General features: G+C 38.5%; 1 protein-coding gene and 1 non-coding gene across 2 annotated transcripts; one reads left to right on the top strand and one right to left on the bottom strand.

Annotated features, from left to right (window-relative positions):
* The first annotated feature begins 11,973 nt into the window (after positions 1-11,973).
* Positions 11,974-12,056, top strand: LOC143588405 (small nucleolar RNA SNORD96 family). Its single transcript, XR_013145103.1, has one exon. It is a non-coding gene; the product is annotated as a small nucleolar RNA SNORD96 family (small nucleolar RNA).
* Positions 12,057-15,858: 3,802 nt separating this feature from the next.
* On the bottom strand, positions 15,859-20,224 carry LOC143587466 (nucleobase-ascorbate transporter 1-like). Its single transcript, XM_077068753.1, has 14 exons — positions 20,054-20,224; positions 19,304-19,401; positions 19,027-19,203; positions 18,851-18,951; positions 18,668-18,743; positions 18,106-18,165; positions 17,801-17,988; positions 17,607-17,703; positions 17,441-17,527; positions 17,285-17,343; positions 17,120-17,211; positions 16,916-16,993; positions 16,666-16,823; positions 15,859-16,360 (listed from the first exon to the last, which is right to left on the bottom strand). The coding sequence occupies exons 1-14, from the start codon at positions 20,127-20,129 to the stop codon at positions 16,148-16,150; spliced, it is 1,560 nt and encodes a 519-aa protein (XP_076924868.1). The 5' UTR covers positions 20,130-20,224; the 3' UTR covers positions 15,859-16,147.
* Positions 20,225-25,924: the final 5,700 nt, after the last annotated feature.

The following is a 25,924-nucleotide window of genomic DNA, read 5'->3' on the forward strand; positions in this document are numbered from 1 at the left end:
AGTGACAAGTACGCCGCGGGAAGGGAGAATGAAACTTCCAATGGCGGACAATGCGCCAGAGAAGTGGATTTTAAACCCAAAATTCCCAGAGCAAACGGTCACAATTGGCGCTACCATTTCAGACGAAACGAGATTGAGAATGAAAAGGTTGCTCACAAAATACACGTCGGTTTTCGCGTGGCAACACTCCGATATGACAGGGGTCCCGCGAGACTTGGCGCAACATTCTCTTAACACGTTCAAGTCGGTGGAGCCAATTGCTCAGAAAAAGAGAATCATGGGGGATGAAAAGGCGAAGGCCATGAATGAGCAAGTGGAGGACCTGTTGCGCGCAAACATCATCCGCCCAATCCGATACCAGACGTGGGTAGCCAATCCTGTGATGGTAAAGAAAAGCAACGGGTCATGGAGGATGTGTATTGACTTCAAGGACCTCAACAAAGCATGTCCGAAAGACTGTTACCCCCTCCCAAACATCGACGCAAAGGTGGACTCCGTGGCGCCATTCAAGCTCAAATGTTTCCTGGATGCCTACAAAGGCTATCACCAGATTCAAATGGCACCACAGGACGAAGACAAGACTGCCTTCAGAACCGACAAGGGTGTTTTTTGTTACACAAAAATGCCCTTTGGTTTAAAGAATGCGGGCGCCACCTATCAGAGACTTATGGATTCGGTTTTCAGTGAACAAATCGGAAGAAATCTAGAAGTCTACGTTGATGATTTGGTGATCAAGAGCAGGGAGGAGAGGCAAATGCTCAAAGACATCGAGGAAACTCTTCAGCGCCTAACGGAAGTTAACATGAAGCTCAACCCGAGCAAATGTACTTTCGGCGCGGAAGAAGGGAAATTTCTTGGTGTAATGGTCACTAAGGATGGTTTCAAGGTGAACCCTGAAAAGGTGGAAGCCATCCTTGACATGCCTTCACCATCCACCATGAAAGAGGTTCAGAAGCTGAATGGTAGATTGGTGTCAATCAACAGGTTCCTAGCGAACCACGCCAGCAAATCTACTCCATTCGTTAACACTTTGAGGAACTGCTTGAAGAAGAGCCAATTCAAGTGGACGCCTGAGGCTGAGCAAGCTTTCAGTGAGATAAAAGAATGTCTCATAAAGCTGCCCGCGCTAACAGCTCCACTTCCTGGCGAAACCCTTACATTGTACCTGTCAGCTGGAGACCGCGCCATCGGCGCAGTATTATTGGTGGATCGCAAGGGGATCCAAACGCCAATATACTATGTGAGTCGGGTGCTGACAGACCCTGAGACGCGCTATTCCATCATGGAAAAGTTAGTTTTGTCACTAACACACGCGTCGCGCAAGCTCCATAGATACTTCAATGGTCATCCTATTGAAGTTCTGACTGGTTACAACATCCAGCAAGTCTTGCGACGCCCCGCGCTCTCCGGAAGGCTGACAAAGTGGGCGCTGGAATTAGGTGAACACACGATCACCTATAAGCCCCGTCCAGCAATAAAGGGTCAAGTTTTAGCGGATTTCATCACGGAAATCCCAGAGGGAAAGATTGAAGAAGGTCAGCGCGAGGTAGACCCTCCGCGACCAAATGATGAAGAAGATGTTTGGAGGCTATTCACTGATGGAGCCTCCAACAGCGAAGGGTCCGGCGCAGGCCTCAAACTGGTGGACCCTGATAATCATGAATATACTTATGCTATTAGATTGGACTTCAAGAGTACCAACAATGAGGCTGAGTATGAAGCCCTGCTGGCTGGTCTGCGCATTGCGCGCAAGTTTGGAGTTAAAAGGCTAGAGACCCATGTTGATTCTTACTTGGTAGCTGCTCAGGTCAACGGCCTTTATGACGCCAAGGAGAACACAATGCCTCTATATCTAGAGCAGGCAAAAAAGCTCGTTGAGCAGTTTGACTTCTTCAGAATCATACACATCTCGCGCAGCGAAAATAAGTCTGCTGACGCGTTGAGTAAGATGGCTTCAACTAATTTTGATCACTTTGGCAAAGATGTCAGGGTGGAAGTGATGAGCAACCCGTCAGTGCAAACGCAATCTGTCCTTGTAATTCATACAACCCCTTCATCCTGGATAACTCCAATAATGGAATTCCTGAAGGAGGGGAAGTTACCGGACGATCGCGCACAGGCGAGAAAGATAAGACACAAGGCGCAGAACTATGAACTACTTGATGGTACATTATATCGACGCTCTTACCTTGGACCGCTCATGAAATGCCTGGATGCTGAAGAAGCAAGCTTTTTGATTAGGGAGATTCACGAAGGAATCTGCGGAATACACGCTGGCCCGCGCATGGTGGTTGCCAAGGCAATGAGCTCAGGCTACTATTGGCCAGGCATGTACTTGGATGCGCTAAAAGAAATCCAAAAATGCAAGGCATGTCAGAGCTACGCGCCAAACACCATGCGGCCAAAGAACAACTTGATTCCGGTGACCTCTGCATGGCCTTTCCACAAATGGGCCATTGATATTGTGGGGCCCCTGCCGCAAGCGCAAGGGCGAGTGAAATTTTTGGTAGTGGCGATAGACTATTTCACAAAATGGGTTGAGGCCAAGCCACTAGAAAAAATCACTGCTGAGGCGATGAAGCAATTTATCTGGAGCCACATCATTTGCCGTTTTGGCCTTCCTATGGAAATTGTGAGCGACAATGGCAAACAATTCACTGACAGGAAGATATCCAGCTGGCTCAAAGAATTGCACATCAACCAAATCTTCACTTCGGTCTACCACCCTCAAGGGAATGGCCAAGTGGAGCGCGCGAATCAAAGTTTGTTAAATGGGCTGAAGAAAAGGTTGGAGGGAGAATCCCATTCTTGGGTCGAAGAGTTACCTAATGTCCTGTGGGCGCACAGGACATTAAGCAAAACTAGCAATGGCGAATCCCCGTTCAGCCTAACCTATGGGACAGAGGCTATGATCCCAGCAGAAATTGGATGCCCATCCCATAGGGTACTCATGATGAGCAAGACTGATAACGAGCGCGAAAGAAGATTGGACCTCAACTTGCTTGAAGGACGCAGAGAAGCGGCTTTCATCAATGAAGCCAAATACAAGAAAAAGCTGGAAAAATATTATAATCAGCGCGTTAAAGAATGCCACTTCAAGAAAAATAATTTTGTCCTTCGAAACAATGAAGCTAGCCGCGCGATACCCCCAGGAAAAATGTCCCCCAATTGGGAGGGACCTTATCAAATTTCAGAAGATTTGGGGAAAGGCGCGTACACTTTAAAAGATTTGAATGGAAAAAAGATACCGCGCGCGTGGAACGCGGCACAGCTTAGAAAATGCCTCATGTAAAAGTTCAAATATGTAATCAAGGCTTTTAAGCCATCATGAATGATGATTCGCGCTATCTTTCAATATTTGTTCTATTACCTTTGCATACATGTTTCACACTTCCTTTATTAATTTGGAGCAATATGACAACACTATATTGACTTCAAAACAAAATAAAACGAAGTAAAACATACATGCGCGAGCCTTAGCTCAAACGCGTTAACGAGTCTTAACTCTAAAACGTCAGGGCCTTAGCCCAAACCTACGAGCCTTAGCTCAAACACGTTAATGAGTCTTAACTCTAAAAACGTCAGGGCCTTAGCCCAAAACAAAGAGCCTTAGCTCAAAACACTCACAAACATCCATCTTACATCCCGCGCAGCCTGATCATAAAAATCCTTAAACACAACTAAGGCAAAGTACATGCCATATCATAGTTGTTAAGGTCTCAGGTCGAGGTCGCGGGCGGAATCATAGTGGATATCTGAGTAACACATGCTGACATGTAATGGCTAAAACTCATACTTCCATATAAAAACCGCGAGACTAAGACACGCAAAAAAGGAATTGAGAAAAGATATCGCGCATGTCAGCATAAACAAGATACTGCGAAACCACTTACAAAATAAGACTATGGTTAAGTGAATAATTTCCTTACAACCTTGTTCTTATTTTAACGTGCAAGCATATCTTATATCTATACAAGCAAACATGAAGAGATTAATGGAAATGCGCAAGATGTGAAAAAGAGAAAACAAGTTTCATTCCATACAATTGAAATTTACAAGTATGATGAGTTACAAATTACAAGTATAAAAAAAAAATATATATAAAATTTGATGAAGGGCTTCTCAAGTCTCCACGTCGACGTCAGCCGCTTCATCACCCTCATCATCTCCCTCAGCATCTGGCGCGGCCCGCTCCTCATCTCCGAACTGACCATAGTCAAGTTCTTCCTCCTCAATGGAGTCTTCTATCACGACGGTGTCAGGAGCAGATTCTTTCGCCGCGCCAGAGCCGCTGGCAGGGGCAACATCCCCCGCGCCACCATCATCGCCACCAGCCCTCTCGCATTCATCGAGCAACTTCTTTAGCGCGCCGAGGTCGGGCTGGTCAGCAAGCGCAACTATCTGCAAATCATTAGAAAAGTATTGAGTACAAAACACTTGGAAAATTAATCAAGAAAAACTCATTAAGGTCGAGGTACCTGCATAAGGATGGGGATGGGAGTATTCATATACTCCTCCCCCACCGCGGCCATGTCCGCGCAGGCCGCGTCGCTCTTGTAAGGGTACTCGGATGGGTTCTTCTTCAACATGCCATATTCATACCCATCCGTAAACCCTTCAGCTCGACCCACCAAGCGCGCGGCAGCATTGCAGTCCATCACAAGGGCCTGAAACTCAGCGGAATATTTCATCGCCAAAGCGCAACGAGTCATGCCCTGTGACACCAGCCATTGGCGATCCTGGGCGAGGCCAGCAACAGACGTCTCGAGGGCAGGAACCTGGGAGTTTAATAACTCAACAGTTTCCTTGGTCTTTTTTAGCTCCTCTTTATCAGACGCTGCTGCCGCCAAAATTTTTTCTTTCTCCGCCTGCGCAGCATCAAGTGCTTCCTGGCTGGACGCTGCCGTCGCCAAGGCCTCATCTCTATCGGCCTGCGCGGCCGCCAACTCCTTCTTCAGGCGCGCAACCTCGCTCTCCAGTGATGATTTCTCAGTGATACTCTGGACGATAGCTTGGTCACGCGCCTCCGCCTGCTGTTCCAAGACACGCACTCTCCGCGCGTACTTGGCAACTTCGGCCTCCGCCACCTGCTGCTTCTCCCGCGCAACTTGGAGCTCATGCCCGCGCTTAATAAAGGCGGTGTTGGCACTTGCTCGGTTTTCGCTGAGCTCCGCCTGGAGTTTCTCAGCTCGTGCGCGAGCATCAGAAAGGTTCCAGGCGGCCACCTTAGCCTCTCGCTGGGCTTCCACAAGAGCATCGCGTACTTTAATATAATCACGACGAAGCTCCTGGGAGGCAGCAAAGAAAGCCGACCCAGCGAAAATATGGTCATTCAGCAAGTCCGCGCGGGTGCGCTCCTCCTGATACCTCCATTCAGTAGGAGGCACGGCATGAGCTCAGAAGTCCTCGCATACGCCCATGGATTGGAAGGAACTGTCTTCATTAATATTCCATCTCGGGCGGTAAACGTGGTCACCTCCCTGCAAAACACAAGAAATGTTCTAAGTCATAAAACATACTTATATGGAGGTACGCGCAGCGGAGCAACAAATTAAAACATACCTGCGGGGATGAAGCAGAAAAGTCAGCGCCAGCCCCACCTGAAGTCTGCGCTGCGAAGCCTTGTGGCATCGCAGGGCTGGCGCGGTCTCCCAAGGAGTCCTCAGCTTGAGCCCCCTCATCCTCCTCATCTTCTTCAATAGGCCTCTTCTCCTGCGACCTGGAGGGCTCCAAACCAGTTTCGCGGGGAGGGCTGCGTGTAGGAGTAGGCGAGGGAGGTCTCGGCGTCGCCATTTCGGCGCGCAATACGGCTTCCTGCTCCTTTGTAATCCCAATAAGGGGAGACTCAGCACTAGCAGGAGCAGGAGCAGAACCAGCGGCGCCGGCAACGGCGCCAGGAGTGTCACCAGCAACTTGTACGCCAGCTACAACTCCTATGAACAAATCAACAAGGAAAATTGGTTTACGACTGGATCCAAAAGAAAAAATTCAGAAGACAAATGTGCAAAACATACCTTGACGCAATTCTGTTCGCGCGGCGAACATCGCCATAAAGTTCATTCTACCCTTTTCAGAGGGTAGAACAGGGGACTTCGAAGCAGCCCCCGGCGCAGCCTCAGCACCTTGTGGCGCCTGCGGCTGATCTGCGACCGTCGCCGGTCCTGCAAACATTCAAAGGAGCAAAGGTTTAATAATAATTCAATCAGATGAAGATAAGCAAAGTATACCTGTCGCAGGCGCGGCACTGCTTCTCTCTTCAGCCGCGCGAACGGAGGAGGTGACGCCACCATACCTCAAGTGGACAGGAGGTCTGCCCACTTTCACAGGCAGGGAAGCTAAAGAAACCTTGGTGGTAAACACCTGGGTTTCCTTAGGTCCCTTCGTTTGAGCATGGGGATGAGCGACAGGGGTGTCATCTTTCTTCTGTTTCTTACTGCCCCCTGCGCCAGATTTCCCCTTAGCTTTGCGCTTTAGTAGGGGCGCCTCCTCTTCCTCCTCCTCCTCTTCCGCGAGCTCCAGCTCGTAGTTTTCGAGCGCATCTGCAAATACAAGCAACAGAACTGTTAATAAACTTTGGTATTCTAAAGGAATAAGCATAAGTGCGAAGGCTTACCAGGCGCGTCACTATCAAAGTCAAATTCCAGATCCACTGGGATGAACATGTTATCGAAGCGATCTGGGAAACCAACCTCCCCAGCGCCAAGCGCGACGGAGCCACCCTCCACTTGATCATCATAAGCGGCGTGGATATAATCCTTGGTGACTGCGCAAAAACAAGTCAAGTGATATCAGCAAAAGAATTATGTTCGCGCAGAAAAAGAAATAAAGCAATGAAATAAACTTACACAACCCGTCGACTTGGATAACGGGCTCAAGCGCGCTGTCGGCCCACAGCCTACTCATGCCGACCCCCACCAGCGCCTCCTCGCGAATTTTCTTGGCGGGAGATGGTTCGGCGGACAGTTTCTTAACCCAGGCGCCGGTTGGGTTCTTAATAACATCCGCATCCGCGGGCGCAGAATCGATCGCGCGCATCGTCATGCGGATGGGGATTACACCAGCCCTGATGTAGAAGAACCTCTCAGACCAGTCATGAAGGCTCTTGAATGATACGGTGCTGCATTTAACCTTCTGACTGCGAGGAATAAAGGAGATCCAAGAATCTTGGATCTTGGGCTTGTAAAAAAATTGAAAGCGCCGAGGGGTGGGCTCCTCGCGCTGTGATTTGCACATAAACTCGAAATGAGTCATGCGCACAAGTCCAAACGGATGGACTTGGGATATATGAATCCCGAAAAAACGTAACACCGCGCCTACAAACCTTGTCATCGGAAGACGAAGGTTGCAGTGGGTGAAAAAATGGGTGTACAGTGAAATATAGCCGGCAGGCGGGTCCGCCGCCGTTTGCCCGGCCCCAGGCAACATGCAGCCAAACAGGGCGGGAAAACCCTGTGACGAGATGAGGCTGTCGAGATCGGCCTGCCTCAATTTGCAGGGGATTTCATTCCACCTTTTCGGGGCCTTGGTCTTCCCTACTTCCTCCGATGTGGTCTCAACAACCCTCTTCCCCTTGCTCCTCTGCTTCAATGTCGACATCACCACAGATTTCACACGGCGTCTTCGGGAGGCAATAGAGGTGATGGAGGGGTTAGAGGAGTCTGAACTATCAGACATACAACTGCAGCAGCAGATAATCGAGGATTCGAAACGATGAATACACTCAAATCAGAATATTAAAGGCAGAAATTCGAAAATTTGCAACAATGAAGATGAAGACAGAAAATTTCTTAAGGGCCTGCTTTTATAGGCCCAGGAGAGAGAAATTTGGCAACTGATCGGATTTCACGCGCCCCCACTCGCAGCTGTAAGCCAACGTGGTCGCGGCACGTGTCCTTGACACTGTTTGAGGTGACATGAAAACGTAACGGACCTGCCACGGAGCAGAGACGCGCCCCCACTCGCAGGTGCAAACCAATGCGAGCGCGACACGTGTTCAAGACAGCTGTGCGAGGGGACATGAAAGGCAACTGTAGCACCTCGAGCACACGAAACGTCTGACACGTTTACGGCGCACGTCACCACCAACTAACCACGTGTTTGGACCCTTCGTTTCAACCAAATGGATAGAACTTCGCGCAACGATGGAAACAACCAAGAAAACGACAAAACCCCATTAAAAGACCAAATCAGTAAGTCTAATATCTATCTTACCGCGCTCGCGCGAGATAAGACACACATTAGACTGGGGGGGCTTGAAGAGGTATGTACCCGCCTCAACACCGAGCAAGGCGGGTCAACCCACAAGATAAACACATTATGAAGGCACAAAGCCAAAACCTATGCGCATGGCGCATACAAAACATGCTCATGCATCATATGCCCAGGCACACATATGCTCGCGCATCACATATGCGCGCGGCGCATATCACATGCTCGTGCATATCACATCTGCCCAGGCACACATATGCTCGCGCATCACATATGCGCGCGGCGCACCAGCGCGCGGCGCATATCACATGCTCGTGCATATCACATCTGCGCATGAAATATCTGCGCGTGAGAATAAAGAGAAGACCTCGCGCATCCTCAGGATTGGCGCATATCACACATGCACATAATCGACCTCGTCCTTATCCAAATCAGGATTAGGGCAACCTTGATTGTGCACGTCAGACAACCTTCTCGAAGGCATCTTTTTAAGGAGTAAGAATATGCTGATGTTGACAGCTGCCAAATGAAAGGTCGACAACTCAGCATGACACATGTGCTACCACGTGATTACAACCAACGAGAAAGCGCCAGGTGTCCCAGAGGACACGTGGCGCAGTGCGATTGGAGGAGGCCAACGAGGTTGAGCCCAACCAGTGGAAACCCTAGCACTATAAATACAGCATCAACTCCACTTTGATGAGGAGATTCATACTCCATCATTGACAGTTACAGGCAGTGATATCACATTCAATCATATTGAATTACATTCACTCACAGTCAGTTACATACAAACACACAGTCACACAATCATACAGTATTCAGCTATTAAGCAATACTCTTGAGATTCCCTTACTCACACATTATTATCTTCTCCACCATATACTTATTCTCACGCCGGAGGGTTACCCCAAAGAGGACCCCTCTGTCCCTTTCTGAGGGGTAAGTTAACGGCGTTGTTCATTTTGTAGGTGGAAGAACACGGATCCAGAAGAACCATCGGTGAAATAGTACAATCAAAACCCGAGGAAAGTAGATCTGCTACCAGCGAGTAGATCCACGTTTCTTCAATTAGGATCTACCTTGTCTGGTTTCAAATTAACATTAACACGTTTATAAAAGACTGTAATCTCAAAATACAACGTTATTGATGGCCCCAGAGTCTTGATTGTCATCCTTAATTCTAATATTGAGCTTTGACATGTGGATTTGCAACACAACTTAGTATTGTTTGTATATAAAAACACATAATTAAACAAGGCACACCAAAACCAAGTCAAAACGTTAAAAAAATAAAGATCACAAAGTTTTAAGAGCCCATGTAGGCTATGCTCAAATGCTATCGTGGGTGTATTTTCCAGTGTAGGACATAACCTTTTGGGCATGGTTATTATCAAAGGCAACATACCAATAATACCATATGCTGATACGCCCATGGCATAAGGGGCCCCCTCCATATAACATCAAAATCAAATTTTTATGTTTAATGTCTAGTTTGTTGCTACACATCTTGTACATACATTTATCTACCGTATTTAAAAGTATAGCAAGTTTATGACAAGTTCTAACTACCTATTCAATGGCATACCCAACCGCCCAATTCCATTACATATGGAACACATGAGGTTCGAAGACTTGGAAATGTAAAATCTGTTTGAAAGATCCTCGAGGTCTTAATATCCTTATACGTGAAGAAAATTTTGATACAAGAAATTTACTAAAATGTTGATCATATTATATTATAAAAAAAAAACAAGGGATATTGGTTTTAAATACTCTCAACTTTGACTCATTGGTAGATAACAGTCACAACTTACGAAATATTCCCAACACTCCCAACTTTTAACGTATTCTCTTCTAGCACTCCCGGAGTAACAAGACACCAACTTCGTTAGTGTTTGGGGTAAAAATATCATTTTTCAATGTTCAAGGTGTAAAATCAAAATTTCACTTATTATATATTCCACCATCCCTTTCCACCCAACCACCACCCCTCCTCCATTCTGACAACCACCCACCAACCACCGCCACTAATAGCCACCAACCACCAAGCTGCTACCACCACCGAAACTATATCGTCGGAACCTGGAAACATAACAAGCCTTAAACAAATCCACCTCGGGTATTACAACACTGCCGGCATAAGTTGTTTTCTCAGAGTTGCAGCACCTCGAGCTTTGGTAACTCACCGAGGGAATCCGGTATTGATCCGTGAAGCTTGTTACAGAACACGTTCAGTAAAGTGAGGTTCTTGAGCGTCCGAAACGAGTCTGGTATCTCTCATGTGAATAAGGTATCACAGTTTTGAAGTTTTCCGATTCTAGGCGGGACTTCACTGGTGAGGCTGCAATTAGCGGCACCGAAATTGCGGAGGTTAGATAAGTTATCGATTTTTCGGCGGAATACCGCCCGATGTAAGTGTTGTAATACCCGAGGTAGATTTGTTGAAGGCTTGTTATGTTTCCATGTTCCGGTGGTATAGTTCCAATGGTGGCGGCAGCAGCTGTGGTGGTTGGTGGCTGTCATTGGCGGTGGTGGTTGGTGGTTATCGGCAGGGTAGAGGGTGGTGGTTGGGTGGAGAGGGATGGTGGAATATATAATAAAATAAATTTTAATTTTATCCCTTTAACTTTGAAAAATGACATTTTTTACCCCAAACATTAACAAAGTTTGTGTCTCGTTACTCCAGGAGTGCTAGAAGAAAATACGTTAATAGTTGGGAGTGTTGGGGAACATTTCGTAAGTTGGGAGGGCTATCTACCAATGAGTCAAAGCTGTTAGTATTTAAAACCAATATCCCAAAAAACAAATATAAAGTTTTTATCACTTGTGTGGCCTAGTGTAAGAAGGCTTGGGTTCTTCATTGGAGACCCAAGTTCGATTCCCGCTTGTGTCACTTTGTGTTGATATTTGCAATGAAGGATTTGTGCAAAGACTTGCGAGATTGTCAATTCGGATCCTGATCCCACCGGGTTTTCGTCCTATCGAGTGTTACACCAGGGAGTTCTACTTTTGTGGTGGCACAAAAACTGTCAAGTGGCAGCCAACGGTAAAGTTTTCCAAGGGAGCGCCCAAGTCAAACTCTGAAGCCAGCTTGGGCACGATTAAAACAACATATATTCTTACCAAAATGGGGCAACGAGATCTCCAAATTTAAAAAAATGCAATAGTCGAAATACAAGAAAATCACTATTATAAAGTTGTTATCAATAATAAAATGTTGTTTGGATGATATAATATAACTTTCTAATTAATTACATATTTACATGCCTCTCCTCATAATAAATAAATATAGATGGAGTAATGGGCTGATTAAATCTACCTGGACTTGTTAATGGGCCGATTCATCCAACTTGTTTCTTGCAAACTAGGGTTGATGATTCAGATCTTCAATATATAAACTCATCACCTCTTCCTTTGCTCAACACCCAAAGTTAGGGTTTATGTTTCTCCAGTTTTCACACCTCTCTTTTTTTCGCAATTAACCTGTTAAATTTCGTTTTGATTGCTTTATCATCGACGGTTTTCATACATTTGGGGCGAAACTTACAATTTTCGTAAAATCCAACTCAAAATCGTCGTAAATCAAGCCATATCCGGTGTCACAGCGGTTGAGCCACTCGTCATCGGGAGGTTCCCGTTACCGGATTCGGCGTTGTCACATCCTATCGCCTTGGGGAGCATATTATGCTGTGATCTTTTGGGTTTGGCCGTGAGAAAAACATTTTTAATATCTTTGTTATATGTAGTTTGTTATATTTACTTTGGCTGATGATGAGATTTGCTTTAAAAGAACACCATCTTTCGGGACTGAATACCCTTGATGTTAATTTGCGATTCTGAGGCTTTTTAAGTTTGTGTTTTTTTGTTACTTGAAATTTAATTTGAGTCTTGTGCTTATGGACGGTCAAGTGCTGTTAAGATTTAAACACCGGCAGTACTTAACATTATTCTTAAGCTAGATATAATTGTAACCGCCTGTCTTTCTTGATTATACCTTTTTTAACTATAGGTTTAGGCAATCCATGGTGTGGCTAATATTTTTAATAAGTTTCTTAATTTGAAAAATTTGTAGCTGCTGCTGTTTTTTGTTGTGCTGTTATTATTTGTGCTAGATGAGCGGAAGTTATTCAAGCTGTTTATGATGGGCTACTTGTAGAAACATGTTAGGAGGATCTTTACCGATAATGAAAGCCGGAGATAAGAAAGTAATAAAGGTCGTATTGTTGTCGAGTAACTTACTTGGCTGAAGATTACAATTCTACTTAATGTTTTGATGAAGTTAGTTAATGTTAGGGAATCAGTTAAATGTCGATATATGTTTAAAGACTAGATGAACGCAACCAAATATTGTTAACGCCACCAATGTGACGAGATATCTATGTAAGATGTGTACTGGTATTATTTGTTGTAAACAATTGTGTTGTTGTAAACAATTGTTTGATGAGATATCTATGTAAGAAGTGTACTGGTATTATTTGTTGTAAACAATTGTGTTGTTGTAAACAATTGTTTGAAGTTTGATTATGATTTTTTTTCTTTTTTTTTTGGAATTTACATTTGCAAATCCACAAACAAAATGAATGATTTTCGCCTGTTAAAACTCTTGATTTAAATTTCTGGCAACTAAATTATGAATCCAATTTGATCGACTCGTGCTAAATGGTTTTTTTCATTGTTGTTTTCGACTCATGCAATGATTACATGGTGTTTTAAGATAAATGATATCTTTTAAGTAACTCAATACTCAATTAAAAGCTTTGCTTGATTAAAAGCTTGAAACTCTTAGGTTAGAAAAAAAAAATTAGTATTTAAAAGCGCTACAAACTTCCAGTAGTGTTTAGATAGATCTTCAAACTTTTTGTATATAATTTATTATTTTTGTTTTCTGTTATGCTTATCTTAGTAGTTTTATATTATTTAGGGGTGTCAATCGTGTCGGGTTGGTGGGTTAACTGGTTAATAGGTTTTGAGTTGGCGGGTTTGCGTGTTAAGATTCTTCAAACCTAACCCAACTCATATTTTTATTCATTTCGGGTCTTGTTGTCCCATTTAAATTTCTGTCGTGTTCGGGTTGTGTTTTGGATCAACACATTTTACATTTACGTTTTACATTCGCTAGTATTAAACAGTTTATTACTCTTAGGATGTGTTTGGGATTCCTTATTTTCCTCTCCATATGACTTATGAAGGATGAATAAGTCATTTTTATACTTAGTGTTTGGGAACCAATAAGTCCTTTTAACTTTCTCCTTATCTATAAGGCTAAAAAATGGGTTTGGAATAAGTTGGGATATGGTAACTTATCTCCTTATAGGTTTAGAATACCCATTCCACCTTTCCATTCCCACCCAAACACTTTTTAAAAACAACTTATTATCTTATACTATTTAAAAAACAACTTATTGACTTATGTTAATTCAAAATTTTTTTTGAAAACTCCTTATTAGAAATTCATAAGTTATTTTCTACTTATCACAAAAGGTCTTTTCAACTTAAATAAGGAATTCCAAACACACCTTTATTCATATAAAACTTGTTAATAATTTGTCAAAAATTTAATTGTTTTTGTGTATTTATTAGTCTTAGTTAACAAAATTATGTTAACATATTTAGCTCAAATTAAGAACAAACGAATGAAATAATCAGAGAATATACGGTTAGAACTATTAAATGAAATCATTAGAAGTAAAAAGTAGATAAAAACAGTGAAAAAAAATATAGTTTTACTTTTAAAAGTTATATATATATGAAAAATTAAAAAAACTAAGTATTTAACTTTAAAATTTAAAACATCCTATCTATAAAATAAATATATTAGCCCTCTAATATTGTTAAAAGGGTTAACAGGTCAACCTACTTTTTAACGGGTCGGGTTCGTGTTGGGTTTCGGGTTGTGTCAGGAATTGACGCCCCTAATTTTATTACAAACTCCAGCTACTTTGTCAAACATTTAAATATATCTAAAAAAAAACTACAAACATATCCAAGGTATTAATTGTCTGAATCGATGTATTTAGTAAATTTGTATCAAAAGACCGATCCCACATGATTGTTCACGATTTGGGTAAATCTGGTTGGTGTTTATAGTTTGGGTGTAAATATTAAGTTCCATGAATGATCCTTGTTTTTAATGTCAGTATGTTACCCAACCTGAAGTTGGGATTTCAACTCAAAGGTCGAACCAAACACCTGTTATTGGGTTCGAGTAATCGAGTTAGAAGGATGGGTTAGGTTGTATGGTAATGGGTTAATTGGGTCACTTAGAGTCAGCTTTGTTATTGTCTAAAAGCATGCTCTTATTGCCTCTCTTGGAAGTGTCACTAAAATCGTGAGAACTAAGGCTATCATAACACGTTGGACATGACTCGATAACACACGATGACCTGTTGTGCTAAACATGAACACGACCCAATTACTTATCGTATTATTTTTTCCAAACACAAACACGGACCTATTTAGTAACAGGTTAACCTGTTAAGGGACATGTTTAATGAAACAATGTATAATACATGTGTAACGAAACCAAAATTTTCAAAACGAGCATAAAAGTCTTAATTTACAAATAATCCATAACATATCCGAAACAAAAACCACAAATCCATAACATACTAGAAAAAAAAAGACAACAAATACATAGCATACTTGAAACAAAAAAAACCATATAAGCAAATCATATCATACATAAAAAATATAATATGACGGCATTTCAGTATGACTTTAGTTTTAAAACTTTTAAGAGTGTATATATATATATTTTTTAAAATTAAAAATCTACAAAGGTTACTAACAGGTTAACATGTCTTTAACTTGTTAGGACACAGACTTAAACATGACAGGTCGTTCTGTTTAAGACACGAAACATGTTAAGCTCAAACCAAACATGTTAAAACCCATGACATGTCGTGTTAACATGTCTGTGTCATAAATTAACAGCCCTAGCGAGAACTATCTCTTTTTCTTTGTGGTGAAGGCTATTTATCACTCGCGTTGGAATCTTAATATCATTCTTTTTTAAATGCCAGATTCACGAAGATGAGACAAAATGGAAACATGATTGTGTGGAGAACCAAACAATGTTATGGCTTAACAATAACGACCCATAATTTCCCAAAAATTAGGATCAAACTGTAACATGACTTTATAACATGGATCATCCATGTAATTAATTTTATATCTTAAAACAATCGAGCGATTAACAAACGAGCTAAAGATGCCCTAACGACAAGTAACCATTATAATCCACCATTATTTTTGAGTTACGAAAACTAAAAATCACACAACCTTAGACAGGTACATTATTAAGCAGAATTCGACCAACACGTCTACAAAAATGGCCATCTTTGGTCAACTTACAACATCTCAATTCTCAACCATTTCAACTTTACCTTACACTGTAAGATCTTATTAGACATGTAGATGCCACTATTTACCAAATCTAATGCAAGAAAGGACAACTAGCTTATACTATATCCCCTCGTGTGCGCGCACACATGTGATGATGCATGTCTTTTATTCATAACTATATACAAATGCATGTGTACTTTGACATACATACATTCATGTACACACACATGTATGCACAAGCATCTTCATTCTATACAAGTGCGAAATAATGTCTTGGCCCCATAAAAACAACTCAAGAACATAATCTCACTACTGTTCATTTTATTAGTGAAGAAACCTCCAAAAGAACCAATGATCAAAAGCTCTATAGACATTTCAAATATTTGTACCCTGCTCTGCTCCTACACATAATATCTAATGGATCAACACAATAATCTTAACTCTTAATTTATGACCCCAAAAAGAAGCCTAACCAGTCCCAAATTCAAGGAACACTTTTGTCCATAAAATCACTACAAAATGGGAGTTAGTAATCAACTTGTCTTCTCTCTTTTTGATCAATGGCTTGCTGCTTTCTCACACCTCCTCTTTGTTATGTCGGCGGGAAAAATCTGTTCAAGTTAAAGGGCAAAGTATAGAACTCTTCATTCCTGTTATCCCCTCTAAATGTTCTGAACTTCACCCACCATGGCATCCCTCTATCTTTCTTTGAATTCACCACGTCTAACGTGTTGTCAAGAAACACCGCCACCATCAATCCTACTGTCGGTGGTGACGAGAATATGGCATTCAAGAATGCATTAAACTGCAAAATAAAAAAAATAAAAAAATTACCATAAATGAAAAAAGGCGTATAAAAAACAAACGAAAGTATCCAATAAAATCCCATTCATAACAAGCTATCAGTAAGGTCTGGGGATGGAAGAATGGGGACAAACCTTTCCTCTATCCCAAAGGATAGAGAGGCTGGTCAGCGGTCCCATTGGGATCCACAACTAAAAAACATTTTCTTGACGTGTAAAGTGTAGTAAAAAGATAACCATATAAAAATAAAATGTGACACACGGAATCAAAACAGAAAGAAAAGAAAAGGGACTAAAGAGGTGATACCCAACCGGCATTGGTGCGAACAAGCCCATGTTTTATAGTCGCGTACTCATCAAAATATTGAGGAATGGAGATTCCAAGAAAAAGGGAAAGCCCGATTATGATGAGGTTTCGCATAGAGTTCATGTTAGTGAACTGAAGAAATGATAATCCAACCGCGCCTACATAAACATATTTAGAAATCTTAAAATGAAAATTTTAAAAAAGAAGACTACTTGTGCTACAAATAATTTGGGAAGTTGTAATCACATACCTACAAGACCAAATAGAACACAATATACCGCGGCGTATATGGGAAACGGTATAGATGCAAATACAGCTCCAAATTTTCCTTCAAAAACGCAAAATAAATCTTATATTAGATCTATCATATGCGAATCTTATTAAGACATGAATTACTTTATATCGTTAAATGTAATATAATGACAAATACAATGTTATTAAATATTAAACAAACCTAATATGGCGAAGAAAATCATGAAACCAGCAGAAATCTGAACAACTCTTCGGCTCCCAACTCGTGTTAGTCCAAGAAGACCCACATTTTCACTGAGATAAAACTGAGGTTAGTCTAAACAAAACAAAAAAAAAAGTTAAAACTTGCTCATAATTAGGCTCTTACACCGAAACAGTGGATCCAGTTCCGGTTCCATAAAGACCATCCAAAAGTACACCTATTCCCTATTTGAACAATTTACAAACATACATTGTGAGCTTCAAGGTTAAATTAACCATTTGTCCATTTCTAACATAAGCATACAAGTAGATACAAACTCACCTGCCAGCCAATGCCTCTGCTAAGCACATAAGCAGGTGGTGGGGTCGCAATTGCCAACCGAGATGCCGCCATGTATGCACCAGTTGACTGACATAACATAAATAATACCTATTAATACACAACCAGAAACAAATCAGTTATTAAGGTTTCCAAATACAAGCAATACCTCAACCATCGACACAAGAACTGATGACATCATTGCGAATGAATGACCGGCTGAAAATGTAGGTGGGCCCCACTGTAAAGGGTATGGAAACTTGAACCTAAAAGTTCATTCATGCATATGGGATTTTAGTTTTTGAGACCAAATATGTAAGGACATTACATGAATTTATAATTTTATTAATATAGTTAACTGACCATGGAGCGGTGGATATGAGATTTGCTCTGTCTGTACGGCAGCTTACTTGAGTCGCATGCTGTTTATTCCGGTAGGCCCCACTGGCCGTTAGTATGATCGCATAAATCCATATGATTGATGTGCATATCAACAAAGGAAACCGCTCAAAAATGGGCACGTCTTTTAGTAGTTTTGTGTGCTTTAAGTACTACAATATGAACAAAAGTTGTTACATTAGTGAATGCATCAACACATCACAGGTGTAAAAGATAGCATTTGGTTTAATAACGTTTTCAAATATATAATAATTATAATAATAACTTACCTGTGAAACTCCAATAACCAAAAGTAGCATAAGTAACCCGATTTCCACACAATTTCCTAGCTAAGAAAAGAAACATCAAACAACAAATGTAAACCAGACGATAAGATAAACAAGAAACGGTAATAATCATGCACATTGACTTTTCTAGTCAAATGGGGTAATTTCCAACTTCGTAATATGTACGATAACTAATCTTTTGGACAAAAACAGCTGACCAATACATCACACTATTCTTTGGATATCGCACGAAGATTACAAATTTGCGTTATCTTTTATGACAAATTGTAAAGCTTAAGTTACGTATTGTCACGTCACCGTACTTCCAATTTTAAAGATTTTGTTTTTAGATTTGGTAAATGAGATTCCTCTATTTTATCATTACATGTAGAGTATACAAACTTCATGCAACCGAGTGTGTAATAAGTACTACACGCAAGTTCTTTAAAAAGAAGGTGTACACCTTTTAATAAAAAGACTTCCTTTCTACAAATGGTATGCTCATATCTCTTAAAAAATTTCAACTTTTTTACTTGAAAAAGAAATTCAAGATATAACCGACTACCATTGGAAACCCGCGTTGAAATAGACCCAAACCAATCAATCCAACAACCGGTGCCATACCAAGAGGGCTAAAGAATCTACAAAAAGAAGCCAAAACAATACAATATTCAAATTAGAAAACATAACAATATTAAAGAAAGTTACACATAAGTTAGAACACATAACATTATAAACATCAATATACCGCGAAAAGAGACCCCAAAGCTGGCTGTAACCAATTACAATTTGAATGCTAGAAGCAACAATTAAAGCCCCTTGAATAGCTCTCATTGTTTGTATAAATCTCTGCAACAAAGTATTTCTTTCAATACCCAAATCTTAAACTCTAAATCCAATCTTTTGAAATTTAAAAAAACATACATCATGATTATCAGGGATTCGTTGCAAAGACGAATCGTTTATAATATAAAGAATGGGCATAAGATATGCAAACGAGCCTCCAACAACCGCAGGCAATCGGGTTCCAAATAGTGTTTGCAGAAGTGTCTTGATTCCAGCTACAAATAGTAATGTCTGTATAACACGAGCCTTGTCACCCTACTCGATGTCATTAAAGAAAACAATTAATACTTAAATCATCAAGTAAAAAGTTCATTTTTTTATTAAAAAAAAAGAACACTAAAATCAAAATGCTTACATCTGATCCACCCATCAAGGGGACTAGCATAGTAGATATCATCACACTTGTTCCAATCATAAGAATGTAGTTTTGAAATGCTAACAAAATCGTTTCGGCTACAAAACAACAAATTTAAGTAAAACATTAAATCTCAATTTCACAACAAATTTAGATTAAACCCTAAGCATAATACATAAAGATGATAATTCAAATCTTGATGATTTCACAATGATTCAACCCAGAAAACAAAAGATGGATTTGATATATTGATCTTCTTTTCCACCAAACCAAAAATAGAAATTGTTGAGGAAAATGACAAATTGGGTGACCCACTTGGTCAATAAATAATCAACAACCTTCATACCCTTGACTTTTGCTCTACACATATCAATACAAAATTCCATAAAATCTTATTTATTAAAATAAAATAAAAAAAAATTAAAAGAAAAGAAAAGAAGCCGCATTGGTGTTCCACTTTCCCTGTTCCCAATTCCACCCCAAAAACATTTTTCTACCTGACAAACATGCTCCATTCAAGACATACCATAATTACAAAACATTAAATAAAAAATAATAATATTAATAAATAATAATAATTATTATCAAAAACATTATAAAATAAAAAAACCCCATAAATCTTATGATAATTCAAAAATCAGTCAAGACTTAAGAATACTGCATGAAACTGAATAAAATAAATTAAAAAAAGGCTTTAAAACATAATTGTTTTGTTTTGTGTGGAATAAAAGAAGGAAATGAAAAGCATACGCCATGGTGGGTTGGAATCTATGCAGTACTCCAAATCTTGAAGTTGTTCCATGGGTGGATGACTGATGTCCGCCATTGATGAAGCTTGAGAGAATCTTGATGAAGAAGAAGGAAGAAGATTAATGAGAAAGTAAAGCACAGCACAGCACAGCAGAGCAAGCAGAGTGGTGGAAAAGTTGAAAAAAAAAATTGAAAGTTGGAGAGAGAATAATAATAATAATAATAATGAGAGTGAAATGTGGGCTGTGTGAAACAGAACAGAAACAGAACATTAGTTACTTCATAGTTAGCTATCTATACTCTACTACTTACTTCAAATGAAAGCCCCCACGATCCCTTTTTTATCTTGCTTTTTTTTAATTAATATTTTTTTTAAATGTTGAATATTTATAAATTCAAACAAGTTGCATTCATATTTAATTTTTAGACAAAAGAGTTAGGGACTGTTTGGCATTCCTTATTTTTGCTCCTTATAGCTTATAACTTATGGATTATAAGTTATAAGGTGTTTGAAAAAGTTGTGTTTTGTGAGTGTCTAACGTATAAGTTTTAACATTGTAACTTATATCTTATTCCTTAAATAAGGCATAAGGAGGTAAAATAAGAAATCCCAAACACCCCCTTAATATAATTTTTGTTTTAAGTCTCTTAACATATACAATGCATCAACTTATAAAAAACACTTGTTGATTAATACTTAATAGTAATGTGGTTTACATCAGTCAAAACTAAAAAAAAAAATTATTATATAAAATTTGATGTATATATATATATATATGTATATTTGAAATATTATATAGATTTTAATTAATTTACCGACCAATTAATGGATAGCGAGTTCTACAACGCTGCTTTTAAGGGGTAACACCTTAACGTGTTATTATTATGAATACTTTTACACGAGTATATGCATTTTAGAAAAGCGTATAAATTTTAATGCAGGAAAATTATGTTGAATTTTTTTTCGTAAAAACTTAGAAAAATATTAAAGTTATGTTGAGTTTTTTTTTAACTGAGAAAACTTATTGGTTTTTTTTGTGACACTACTCCTTGTCACAATTTATTAATTTTGTCGTTATAATAATAATAATAATAATAATAATAATAATAATAATAATTGGGTGGTAAAATATGTTTGGTTTGAAACCGTTAAGTTTGCATTAATTAAAATATCATCTAAAGTTTTCTCAATCAGATTTTGTATTGATGATTTCAAGCTTTTATAAAAATACCATTTAAAATTTACATTTAATTGTGAATCCAAAACAAATCTTCGATTATTTGAGAAAAGGGTTATGACGTCTCATTTTAAATTTTAAACAACTAAAATTCAAGTTAAGTAGAACAAAAATAAATAGACATTGTTTGTGCCTATATAGAAAAAATGTGATTTAGTACTTTCTTTTTTAATTTCTTTATCAATGAGAAACACGGTTAAATAAAAGTCAAAACTAAATGCAGTATTAATCTTATTTCTCGGTATTAAAGATTTGAGCTATAGGTTGCAAGGTCTAAAGTTCAAATACGATTCCAACAAGGTTTTATCGCAGTGGGTTTTTGAATGACGGATTTTCCCCTGAACAAGAGATGTTGGGCTCAGACTACCCAACGTTGTCTACGATTACCTACATACAGAGTTACCTTTTACCATTGGGTTATCCCAGATAAGGAGATTTATTCAATTTTATTAAAAAGAAATCTTATTTCTTGGTTATAAATGCAATACTTATACATGGAAAAAAACTTAATTAAAAGTTATGTATATGCAATGCTTAGTTGTAATTAAGTAATCAATTAATTTTTGGTAAATACATTAAATTTTTTTCCTCAATCATTTTAGTTCCTCATCTATTTTCGGATCTTTAGATAACACATTTAACGAGTCCATTCCCATCGATTACACATGAATATATAAAACTTAACTCGTAACATGATAGAAAAATATTGTATTATATCAAATTACATGTATGAATGTAAAAACTTATTTTTTTATCATGACAAGTCATGATGTTTAATACATGTGATAGAAAACAAGTCTTTTTTACCACATTACATATCAAAATAATGCATATCATAATTATAAGCCTTGCCGCCAACACCTCCATTTTGTTAATGAACTTAATTAGTAGACTATCACAATTTGTTAACATAAGATATATCATATACGTTGTCCATAACGAGTTAAACACTTTGGTTTCGTTACCTGAATAGAGGCTTTTAAAATGTTAACCATCATTAAAATCTCTCACCCAAGCACACTCCAACGTAAAGTTTCCTCTCATCAAAAAAACGTATTGATGATATTTAAAGTAATGCATTTCTTATAACTCAATATCTCTCGTATAGATGGAAAATGCAAAGTTTGTTTAAAGTGCCACAGCCCCCACCCCGCTCGAGTACTTCCGTTATCCTTAATGAGATTTGTGACACTATATAGAATTCTTAATTCATTACACAACAGAGAGAACCGAGCAATAATAATTTAAGAGATTTATTGAAGAAACACTAAGTGACCCCGGCAGATTAAGGATAATCTGTGGGTTAAGTAGATGTTTCCCACGAGGGTTAGGTCCGGCAATGATGATTATTCTTCTTGACCTGCAAAACAGACACCGTGAGCTCGTCACTGAGAGGGGGGGGGGGGGTTCCTCCTTGTGACCACCCTCCGGCGTGAGAATCAGACTAGATTGCTCTGAATATAAATGTATATAGAGAGAAATAGCTAGAGAGAAGATAAGATCCTGATACCGTTCCAAGGTGTTGGAGTATTTATAGCCGAAGGTAGGTTTCCAAGCAGGTACGGCCAGCTGTATAATATTCCTTTTCCACCAACTACGGGCTATGTACGTGCCACGATGTAAACAAAAGGTGATTTGGTTGGATTTGAACAGTTTGATCAGTTTTACCCTCCAAAATCCAAACTATCATGCTTGAGTTTTCTTCAAACTAATACTGTACCAAATATGATTTATATTTAAAGCTTAACCTTAAAATTTCAAAATTACATTGTCTTTTTTGCTTATATGTCTAAGGAACTCTTAGGTCAACTTATATTGTTTAACTTCATGACAATCATTAGAAGTTTAATATCATAACATATCTTATATACAATGAATTTTGTAGTTTATGTCAACTTTTTTTTGGTGTCTTTTTTATCCTATCACTATTTTCAGGGATTTAATACCCCCTGATAAAATAATATTTTCATTTTTACCTTTTCCATGCAAACATGTAAGAAAATCACCATAACTGAATAAGACTATTTTATTACTCTTAGTTAAGCAAATGATTGCCTTTAAAAGTTACCAAAAATACATTAGAGAACCTTTGGACAATGCTACTATCTAATTGTTAATTTATCCCCTAGAAAGCTTTAATGCTTTAATCTTTATGCAGTTGGTTATATAGTGAGAAAGATAATGCAGAGACCGTAATAACTTTAACAAGCAGTTGCCACTGAAAGAGAAACTAAGCCGATTAAACAACTATATAATCGTTGCATATATCTCATATTCGGATTTAAAGTAACACGAGTAAAGTATTTTGAAATTGAAAAGGTTCGAAATTAATAAAGTTATTTCCAGAAATAAAGCATGTAAAAATATTTGAAAGTCATACGCTGCCCCCAACATGTTGGGTTTGCAACTTTGCATGAGCATCTACTACACTTTATAGGACACACCTAAATTACTTCCAAAATGCGCATCTAATTGTACCTTTCTTTCTTTAACTAGTAGTGATGCCCGCGCTAAGACGGCTTGGAAACATGTGTATGATAGATAAGCATATCGTGTGCTCCTATAACCAAAAGATAAAGTGTTGACTAGAAAATGTAGGTTGAAATAGAGACATCACAATCGTATATTCAATATTTTAAAGTATAACGTAGAAGCGGTCAAATAAACAAAACACCACTGGTGTATTCAAATTTTTTAAAAATATAACGTTGAAGCGGTGAAATAAATAAAACACCACTGGTATATTCAAATTTTAAAAAAAAATATAACGTTGAAGCGGTCAAATAAACAAAACACCGCTAGATTAGTATGTTATAGAATAGGCGTTTAAAATGTTCATAAACCTTAAGCTAAGAGTATTGACTAAATTCATTCAACTTTTTTGTGTTCTTGTTATAGTTTTGGTTAGAGTCTCCAGTCTCCACTTTATAGAGTATGTAGTCCGCCAATCATCAATATAGGACAAAGAAACAATGGAATTGATTAATTCTTTGGAAAAGCCAATGGGTCCTTTTATGATCATGATTCATTTCTTTCATCCAAATCTCTTTCCTCATCCTATGTGAGATGGATATAGTCGTATAGATTTGTAACCAAAGAAGACAAAATTGTAATTGGCTAGTTGTTGATGCATCTACACTTGTATCAAATGTAAGAATAATGCTCTTGATTGTCTTCAAATTGAAGTTACTATTATATATCTTGCCCTAAAGAGATGTATTAAAACATGGTATAAAATTGAAATTAAATTACTATGACTGATTCTTGGTTAAACTTGTGCTTGCTTCATCCCCAATTCTTCATTTTTTTACTAATAAAGTATTTGTTTAATATAATAAGTTAATTAACTTCTTATAAATAATTTGATTTAATAAAAACAATTTGATTATGAAATAAATAAATAAATAAATAAGTGATGAAGTATATTACAATGATCTTAATACATGTCAAAGTTGGACTTTTGTTCTTCAACATACATAGTCATCTATAACCGAATCAACCCATTTCCATAAATCAAAAGTTGCATAGTCTATAGTCTATACTATAATCCTAAAAGCTCAAAATTAAAATACAAAGTGGCAAATCTTAGCAGGATAATTAGCATATTTATCCATGCGTATATGGTTTGTTCAAGTAGAATGCCACAACATTACAAATTTGAATATAGAACAAAAATGGATGCACATCTAAGCATCTAAACTTGTGTAACACATAAAAAAGCCAAGAACTGTTGGCCCAAACGAATCAAACAATCGAATCAAACGAACTTATCAAACAAATGACCATGAGATATTGGGGTGACAACCCACGACTCTTTTCATATATCAAACGAACTTAACAAACGAACTTCACGAACTTATCAAACGTACATGGAGATGAGACTCCTTGACTCTCTCTTATCTCTCTTTCAACTCTCTTAAAACTAATAATCTAGACCATATTTATAGACCCACTAAACTTACTCTCTAAGACATACCTTTTCTAAACCTACTACAATTCAAATAATTACATTTTAACTTAACAAAATAAACCTTTAACTTTATTAATATTCAAGATTAATCCTTCAAGAACATCTTACACCACTTCCTTTTATGTCGAATATACGGACAACAAACTGAAACAAATCAAATCGATACCTTCACCAAATGACAACATTACCTGCAATAATGCACCAAAATAACAAACATTTTATGATCACTTGTGTAACTTATCAAATAAAGACGTCTCTTGTTGCGGTTTGGAAGATTTTTTATAAATGTTATAAGAATCGATGCAAATTCTGCATATGAATATTGTGTTACATATTCGATTCACTACAATTAATATGTATGATGTATGTGAGATTATGGATTGTCAACACTATTTCCAGGAAGCTCTCCTTGCAATAATGGTAGATGCTCGCACTTTTTGGCTTTTTGCATACCAGAAAACCCTTATCTATCAAGAATAAGTTCTTGATGTTCTATGGATTTTGTGAAAAAGCATATTATATTATTCTCTCTAACGCCTTCCAAATGATTTTGACATTCTCATTAACTTGACAATACAAAAAGTTTAAAAACTAAAAATAAAAGAAAAGAAAAACCTTTAGGGACCGTCACCCACCACTTCTCTGAGGGGGTGTTTGTTTTTT

Source organism: Bidens hawaiensis, unplaced genomic scaffold (genome assembly GCF_021521415.1).
Source record: "Bidens hawaiensis isolate Kalapana, Puna unplaced genomic scaffold, B.hawaiensis_p1.1 tig00001575_1, whole genome shotgun sequence".
In the NCBI taxonomy this organism is placed as follows: Eukaryota; Viridiplantae; Streptophyta; class Magnoliopsida; order Asterales; family Asteraceae; genus Bidens; species Bidens hawaiensis.

Excerpts from the sequence above, each read along its gene's own strand:
- LOC143587466 (XM_077068753.1), bottom strand. The coding sequence starts at position 20,129 with ATGGCGGACATCAGTCATCCACCCATGGAACAACTTCAAGATTTGGAG. Across the intron at positions 18,166-18,667 it reads TTCAACGCGGGTTTCCAATG|CTAGGAAATTGTGTGGAAAT; the intron begins GTAGTCGGTTAT and ends TTCTTTTCTTAG. Across the intron at positions 17,704-17,800 it reads CTCATATCCACCGCTCCATG|GTTCAAGTTTCCATACCCTT; the intron begins GTCAGTTAACTA and ends ATGAACTTTTAG.